Below are 9,491 nucleotides of genomic sequence, written 5' to 3' on the forward strand. Positions count from 1 at the left end.
TAAGATATTGGCAACACCAATCATTGTTAAACACATGAATCATACAATATACCATACAAAAACCTTAAAACTTATGCGGGTTATATACTATAGTAATTCAATGCAATAGAAGATACATTTGCTACATGTACCAAAATCCAAGTACATATTTAAGAACAGAATGCGTATTACATATCTAAAAAGTCTTAAACTTTGTATATATTAATATTAAGTAACGCATTGGACAAATATATATGTAAACTGAATGTATATTTCAGATTAAAAATCAACACTTAAAACGCTAATTTACAAGTGGAGGTGAGATAGGGGCGGTGTTAGAAAATTGTTGCAATGTTTGCCGCAAAAAATTAAAATGGAGACAGACGTTATCCTACGCAGGTGTGTAAAAGTGATAAGACAGGGATAAGGGGTACCTCAAATGGGGGAGTCTTGTCAAAGGAATAATAAGAAAAATCCTACTAAAACGTTAGTATCCATAAATGTTTTTATAAAATAATATAATTCTTTTTTATCAATCGACAGTTTTCTATTAAGTGAGACTAAATTATTCTTGACATTGACACAATTTGTCGAGACTCATGCTTTTTCTACGTCAATTGTTAAGCAAAATGTTTGTGGCACGTGGATGCATTGATATTTATCAGTAAAAATGCAAATTGAAGTGAGAAAATGTAAATCAAGGGGGAAAATACCAAATACTATTCAGGGTTTATGAAACAGATCAAAGATTTATAGATGTAAAATAATGACATGAAACTTGACTGCCTCTTTTAGCCTTTTTAGACTCTTTTAGCCTCCAACTGACATATATTAAATGCATTCTACTATTTATAATTTTATTCCTGGTTTTTCCTGGTTTATCTAATTTATCATTGTTATTGTTCATAACACATTTTATGTGAATTTATCGAATGAACTGGTGCCGATGTAAAATACCTGTTTCCACATATTTGAGACATCACAAAACACCGATGAAGAGTGTCAGATTTATATCATTACTTGCCAGTTAGGGTTCTTGAATAGTTTAGATCCTCTAGCGTAATAAAACCTACAGTAATGCTTAAAAATAACAACAAAAAACTTCTAACATGAAGAGACAAACGCTAGGCGAGGAAAAGATAATGTTTTTTGTCAATATAAGCCACAGGTGTCTATTCCGCATATTTTGATGTCCAATGTAAAGAATTTTTTCCTTTTTTCATGGTGATGGCAGGAGATAAATGGTGTGCTATCCTATTTAAACTGGACATATATGAGCTAAAAATATCCACCTTGATTTACTTTCTGTAGATTCTTCCCTGAAGTATACAGTTTTTTAAAATTATGATCCATTATCCCTACAGAACCATTTGCACAGGTTTGGAAAAAAGTAATTAGAAGTTTCCAGGAAATCGTCTAACATTCCATTAGCTCATCTGAACCGAAGGCTCAAGTGAGCTATTGATCACATTTTGTCCGTCGTACGTCCGTCCGTTCTTCTGTCCATCTGTAAACTTTTCACATTTTCGACTTCTTCTCAAGAACCATTGGGCCAATTTTGACCAAACTTGGTACAAAGCATTCTTGGGTGAAGGGAAATTTAAATTGTTAAAATGAAGGATCAGTTCCTCTCACAAGGGGAGATAATCAAGAAAGGACAAAAATTGGGTGGGGTCAACGCCATTAAAAAAATTTCTCAAGAGCTACGTAGTCAGAAAAACTGAAACTGATGTGGAAGCATCCAGGGGTAATGTAGATTCTAAATTGTTCAAATTATGACCCCGGGGGTTTTGCGGTCACAATAGGGAATCAAAAATTCACATAAAAAATACATAAGAAAAAAACTTTAAAATTCTTCTCAAGAACTACTTGCCCAGAAAAGCTGAAACTTATGTGGAAGTATCCTGGGGTAGTGTACGTATATTCTTGATTGTTCAAATAATGACCCCCGGGGATGGGCGGGGCCACAATAGGGAACACAAGTTTTACTTAGAAATATGTAGGAAAAATCTTTAAAAATTTTCTTTTTAAGAGCCACGTGGTCAGAAAAAGTTGAAACTTAGGTGGAAGCATCCTGGGGTAGTGTAGATTTTTAATTGTTCAAATAATGACCCCCGGGGGTAGGACTGGGCCACAATAGGGAATTAAAGTTTTAAATAGAAAAATATAGGGAAAAAACTTTAAAAATCTTTTTTTCTCAAGAAGTACTTGGCCAGAAAAGCTGAAACTTATGTGGAAACATCCTGGTGTAGTGTAGATTTTGAATTGTCCAAATTATGACCCGTGAGATACAATGGGGTCACAATAGGTTATTTGGTTAAGAATAGCATGTTCAAAGCTTCTCAGGTGAGCGATGTTTAAATCTTGTTTAAATTAGTGAACCAGTCTTTTACAGACATTCATTGTACTATTAGTATGTGTTTCCTTCTGTAACAGTTATAAAACTATAGGCTGTAAATTAAAATGCAATTTCGTTCATATAAAATTGATTTACGAGTAATTTGTATTATTCAGCAAATGCTTTAAAGTAAATGAACCTCCTACAGTTTTTGTATAATATTTCCATCAATTAAATACATGTATGTATTATTGGAGTTTTTTTCCTTATTTTCCTAATTAAAATTGAAATTGAATCCTCATTTTTTTTTTGCAGTAAAACGATTCAAATTTATATTCCTTGTATGAAATGTGCAATTATGTAGACTAAGGTTACCAAAATAAATTTTATTATTTATTTATTTTTTTGAATAAACAGTTTTTCAACAACAACAAAATAAGAAAATCAAATAAAACAGATCAACATTTTACGAGAAAATAAAATAGTAAATAAATAATTTTGTAAGAAGTTAGTGTCTTAATATGAACCCTAAAACAGTCACAATAACCAGTTTTTAATTGATTGATAGTTTGTATGTTGTTTCAGATCCTTATCGAGAATTATAACTCATAAAGAGACGTCACCATATACCGGTACAGGGATTAAGGTTTAGACTCGGCACACAGCGCCATTAATCTGTAGATTGGCAAATAATCACGATGGTTTAAATTTCGGATTAATCATTTTTCCGCAAAATTAAACCCATCGTGAATTCTATTACTAGTTCTTTAAAACTAAATTAAATGCTCTTACAAAATTTGAATTAATTTCTTGCAGCGTGAAATTAAAACCATCGCAATTGGTACTTTTTGAGATATCGTGAAATTTTAACACCGTGGAATTAAAACGACTTACAGTATTTTACTTGAAAAGGTCGTTAATGGTAATCTAACAACAAATCTCTGTGATAAACGGGAATGCTTTAACTTCTCAATATTCAACTTCCCATACTTATGTAGCAATATACCTTCATCACCTGCATGCGGAGTTTATACATGTATATCACTGTTGATTCGATACGCAAGAGCATGCTCTGCGTATGAAAAATTTCTAAAACGAGGTAAATTATTGAAGCAAGTTGATGCGACAAGAATAGCGCAGCAGTAGCGTTTAATTTAATCATTTTGTAAGTTCTATGGTGGATATAATGACCTTGCCAGCAAGCTCAATTCAGCATTGAGTCAAATGCTGACTGACGTTTTTCATACTTATTGTTAGTCCATTATTTATACACTGAAATGACGACGGATTCTCCGTTATTTCCCGATCATGACAAGGAGCACACGGCGGATGTGACCGCTAGGCAGAGTATGCCAACTCCTCCATGTCACTTGATCACACCTCTGATGTTTAGGAGGTCCGTGTTTGCTCTGCTCTTGTTTTGTGTTGTTTTATGGACTTTTGATCTTGAATACTTCGTTAACTCCATGTGTTTCATCGTATCATTGCCTGCTGTGATAGACACGGGGCCCCGGTTCTTATTGTCTAATACGACCGATTACAGAAAAAGCATAGCTCATTAACCTTGACATTGTACAAATGCATATTTGACAAAATAAACAATAAAAATGCCTTTAAAGAATATTTTTCTGTACCTTAAATCCAATAAATCAATAAATTATTTTTGTATGCACATTGTTGAATGCATTTTATTGCTACCTTGACACATATTCCAGATCTTTTTCTTAAAGCATTTCTTCATATTATACTGTGGTTTTTAATTTTCACTTTATATTGTTAGAATCACACATGCAATGAAGCAACGTGGGACCTATAAATCCATTTGTCTATTTGGTTTCGAAAGTAAGAAAGATGAACTAATAACAATTTGTTATGATAACAATTTTAAAGAACCAATTTTTATGCCTTTTTTAATGTTTAGCAAACCTTAAAATCTTCTTCCTGTCTTTTTTTTATTTATCATTTATCGGCCATGAATAATAGTGATGTACGAGTTTGATGCTGTTAGTTAGACCTAAAAAGTATATCCTTTTCTTTACATTTAAGCATGCATTTTATTATTTTATAGAAATATATCCATGAGTCTGGTTATTTGACCCAAATTTTTATATTTTTCTCACATCAATTATTCTATATGATCGGTGGGTAGGGGATGCTCACTTCTACATGGCAGCTGATCCCACCTCTGATATTTTGGAGGTCTGTGTTGGCGCCGCTCCTTTTTTGAAATGTTAAAAGGACTTTCTAGCAAAAACTGTTCGTTAATTCCACACATTGCATTTTAATATATAGTTAATGAAATTGTTTTGGGGTTTTTTGGAATGAAAAATTAAATTGAATTGTATTATGGGAGTAGAGCTGGCCCGACTTGAACGAGATAAAAAAGTTATTGTTTTGAGAGTTTTGTTTATTATTTGGACGAGAAAAATTCTAACAGATACTGAGTTGAGTACATACCGTACATACATAAACTATGAAACAATGTTATCTCTTACCAAAACTTCAATAAAGACTTTATCGGAACATTTTTTCTTCACTTTTTGCAAATCATAATTTTCAGGTAGCGGGAGGATAAGAAGTGCATTTTATAGATAAACTGTAATTTCAATTACAGTAGTTGCTTTTACATGTACGATCTATTTACTTAACACTCAGTTATTTAGAACTGAACGGATTTCTTAATACGTCAATAATCATTTATTTTTTTGAAAATATATTTTATATAATTTCTTTTCCACCTCTTTAAGTTAAATACATGTATAAGGTATTTAACATATAATTTTGATTTTTTTCTGTTGGCATTTGCTTTGCTTGGTTGACTCAATAAACGAATAATGAAAGGTTTATTTTGGGTTTCATCAGATTGTGGATTGCACTTTTTCCAGGTTACAGAGCTAAATTGGTAGTAACAGCGTGAAATTGTGAAGGATTTCATCCAATTTGACACTTTTAAAAGCGTTCCAAAATCATTATTGAAATCAAACTAGGTGTTTTTATTTATACAAAATGTACTTTTTATAACAACACTTTCATTATTTTGGCGCCTTCTTGGAATTTATTCCCGACAGCCGAATTCTCATACATGTAATTGTCACGAGTACAAATGACTCAGTTACCAAGGTCAAAACTGCTCTGTATCAACTGATCCATGTTTATTGCATGTACTTCTATACATCAAAAGATTGTTCTTTTTAATTTGAGGAAGAGATAGAGAGTGCTAGTAGCAACTATCTTTTTTTTATGCAAAACACGCGCAAAAAAAAAAAAGGAAGAATCAAACAATCGAAAGACACACTTTCAATGATTCCCAAAAAGAATTTAAACCTTTAGGAAACATCTAATATATGCAGATAATTAGCATTTCAATTAGCAGTGCAAAGACGCCCACGTCACGTGGCATAGGGTCGTTTATGTAATATTTATATATATATATATATATATATTAAGGCATAGGGCATGTGTATCATTTATATTTAACTTTCATTCAGAAGATTTTATTTAGGGAAAAAAACAGAAGTATATTTGCAATGAAGAAAAAGAACTGTAATGATTCAAAAGTTGTTATTGATGCAAGAAAGAACAGAAAAGGATTACAAAAAGGTATGAAACGTACAGGTGCTTGTGAATGCATCTATTTATTAAAAGACGTTTTATCGAATAATAATAATAATATAGATGTAGTTGAAACGTCAAAATATATGCAACTTAAGCTTAACTTCTTGTGCAATTTTGGTAGCATATTTTGTGTATTATTTTCTGTCGCAGATAACCTAAGAAGTCATAATTTCAAAAAATCTCATGTGGAGACACCCCAGTGTTCATCAAGCATTGAAAGTGTGTAAGTTGAAAAATTGCACAATAATTGGTTGATTTATGCATTTAAAGAATTTAAGAGAAGATTGAAAAAGTATCTTGAAGGTTATAAATTTGAAAACCAACAATAATACTTAAGAAAAAATAATGCCAGGTATGCCGAAGGTGTATGATTTAAAAGCTCAGAACTTTTTATCCTCAATATAATTGACGAGAATTTCAGCTAGAAAATGCGGTACCTGATTTTAATTGCTGTAATATTGATTAAATTATTAATTACATTCAATCACATCAGATTTGATTATAAGGTTTTTAGTATTTCTGTTTCTTATTTGGCAACCTCTATGGTATTATTTATTTTATGCAAAGATTCTTCATGCATAATGTTATGTTATTATTATAATATGAAAGATAGACATTTTCTCAAACGATCTGAAATTGTTGATATTATCATAACCACTACCTAAAGTGATCCCTAACCCGAGGTTCTTCTCCTTTAGATATATACATATACATGTAGATAGACCTAAAAGTTTGAAAAGAACTGCTATGCCATTATTTTCATTTTCACATATTGAATTGTCTTCGAATCTCTCTCCTTGCCATGCAAATCATTTCATGACAATAAAAATACAGCAAGTTGGATGAAATTCTTAACCTACGTAGCACAAGAGAACCCTCGGCAGGGGATGCTCACTTCTCCATGGCACCTGATCCCACCTCTGATTTTTTTTTTGGGGGGGGGGTGCTCTGCTCCTAGAAATGTTTTGTATTGCTTTATGGATTTTTAAGCTCGAATACAGTTCGTTTTCTCCGTATGTTTCATAAGAGAACACACGAAACTACACCCCAAAATGAATGAAAGCAAGCCACGAAAATTAGACCCACGGACTTAAATGATTTCACAGGACGTCTCACAATTTACATTGTGAAAAAATGTCATTTCATCTTTTTAAAAAATTTGAAATAAAGCAACCTTAATTGATTAGTTTGGTGAATTATATCAGTCTTTCCGATGCAAATAGTAAATCTGACTTATTCCCTTTTGTATTACTTTCTGAATTTTATTTTGGGAATATATGTCAATAAATTTGAGATATGATTTTTCAGGAAAGTGAAAAGGAAAACATCGGTTATACTTGACTTGTGGATAAAATATATCAAGGAGATGAAAAACAGAAATTCCAGACTTTTGAAATTACAGAAATATTTCTCTGATATGGATTTAATGTACGAACACTTGAATCAACGCATGCAGGTGAGTTTTTTGATCTCTCTTCATGGTTTCTCTCCTCTACCGTCGAAAAAATGGACGAAAAATTGCTGACTCGACGTAAAATATTATGCAGTCTCTCTCTCTCTCTCTCTCTCTCTCTCTCTCTCTCTCTCTCTCTCTCTCTCTCTCTCTCTCTCTCTCTCTGGTCGTCTTTCTGTCTGTTTGTGTATTAGCGTGATGTTAAACAGAATCTTTAAAACTCAAGATCCGTGTGTTTAAATTTGTATTAATGTAAGGTAAGGAGATTTAAATTGTGTTAAACTATCTGAAAAAACCCCATCTCAATTGAAATGAGAATTCTAAGTAAAACACGTTTGCTTAGTTTGTTTTGAAATTTAAAGTGTAACATATGGTTAACCTCCTTTTTTTTTTTTAAATCAGTTTTATTTAATTGTCATTCTTAAAAGAACAAATGATCAATTAAAGCAAACCTTTTTAGGAATGATTATCATATGACCTTCTTATCACCAGTTTTCAGGCAGCCTAGACAAAATTTTATTTGACATTTCATGTGTGTAATGAGATTGATATGGAGAATTATGTAAATTCTACATGTATAATGGGTTGGTAAATTTTGGGGGGCTATAAATAACAAGACCAACTTTATCCTACGTCAATTATAGGTCGTTCACCTTACCTGAAGTTTCATTTTTTTTTAAATAAACATTATTGTTGAACCTCTCCAAAAAGGAAAAAAAAGTTTTTTTATGAGATTAAAAAAACCCATTATTCTTGGTTTAAAAAGAAAATTTTTCAGGTATATTTTTTCTTGTATCTATTTATGTTTTTTTCTTTTAATTTCTTTTTTTTTTATTTTGTGAGAAAGTTTATTCCTTAAAAAAATGAAACTGCGATAATTACCTTTATGTAAACATACTTGTTATAGTATGAAAGAAGAAGAATCAACCAATGAATTTTTTTCAAAATTTGATATTGACGAATTTAAATTACGAAATTTCATCATGTTCCTATTCTTTCCTACGTGCATTATAGAGTTAAATGAAATTAAAAATGTATAGGCTATAAAAATATATTTTATATGATAGAAAGTTAAAGAAATATATTTTATATGGGGAGAAGTTGTTTTTGCTTGGTATGAAACTGCACATCATTTTTGTGACCTTAATAACTGAATTTCTATTTTTACATACAAAAATTTTTTTCAGGCGTTAGAGAAGGCAATGAACTTTACAGAAGAAGAACCCCAGTGAAGGAATAGTTTCTACGAACTATCTTGAATTTTCAATACCGTATTAACTATGGCATTAGGGTAGATTGATATAAGAGTTCAAGGGTTTTAAGGGAAAGCTAAGTTGATTTACAAGGAAGGGCTATGCCATATCCATTTTTGATACAAATATCCACCACTTTGAGGCGTATTTTCATCTCGACAATCACGGACGACTTTTTATTTGCAAGCGCAGTTTTCCTGCAGCTAAGATAACTATTTTCCAGTCTTGCATTGATTAAATGAATGATATTGATAAGAAACATGTAATTATACATGTAATAGCCATCGCATTTAGAAAAAAATCTTTCATCCATTATAACTATCAAGTATTTGAGAATGCAGATGGAAATTTCTTAACGGTTTTGTTGTGCCCCTTGATTCTACAAAAATTTACATTTTCAAGAATTTGAAAGAAAGCACTGAAAGCTTTGTATTTATAAGTAACCCATTATTGAAGTGCGCGCCCGCGCGCGAGCGAGAGAGAGAGAGAGAGAGAGAGAGAGAGAGAGAGAGAGAGAGAGAGAGAGAGAGAGAGAGAGAGAGAGAGAGAGAGAGAGAGATTTTCATTAATTTTTATTGCTTTTTATATGGTGTAATATTCCTAACTTTTTTACTTGACTGAAATCAATACTTTTTTTATGTTAAACGCATTTTGACATTTATTTTGTTATACACATTTCAGTATTCTCCTGTAGTCAAGTGAAGAGATTATTTTAATCTTGACTTAATATTGTTTGCTGCTTTTTTGCTATAGTTTTAAACAAGGGCATAGGTTTTTAAAAATATTTTTTTTATGAATAAATCATGATTTGTAAAAATGAAAGCGAAAGCACATCCATTTCGATGAGATGAGT

The 9,491-nt window shown here is 31.5% G+C and overlaps 1 protein-coding gene across 1 annotated transcript; it reads left to right on the plus strand.

Annotated features, from left to right (window-relative positions):
- The first annotated feature begins 5,828 nt into the window (after window positions 1–5,828).
- Window positions 5,829–9,124, plus strand: LOC134247133 (uncharacterized). Its single transcript, XM_062729463.1, has 4 exons — window positions 5,829–5,917; window positions 6,083–6,155; window positions 7,241–7,388; window positions 8,573–9,124. Exons 1-4 carry the CDS (start codon window positions 5,845–5,847, stop codon window positions 8,615–8,617), a joined length of 339 nt encoding a protein of 112 aa, XP_062585447.1. The 5' UTR covers window positions 5,829–5,844; the 3' UTR covers window positions 8,618–9,124.
- The last annotated feature ends 367 nt before the right edge of the window (window positions 9,125–9,491 follow it).

The sequence above is a fragment of the Saccostrea cucullata genome, unplaced genomic scaffold, assembly GCF_032062105.1.
Source record: "Saccostrea cucullata isolate Sc308-1 unplaced genomic scaffold, CSIRO_AGI_Scuc_v1 ctg103, whole genome shotgun sequence".
Classification (NCBI taxonomy): domain Eukaryota; kingdom Metazoa; phylum Mollusca; class Bivalvia; order Ostreida; family Ostreidae; genus Saccostrea; species Saccostrea cuccullata.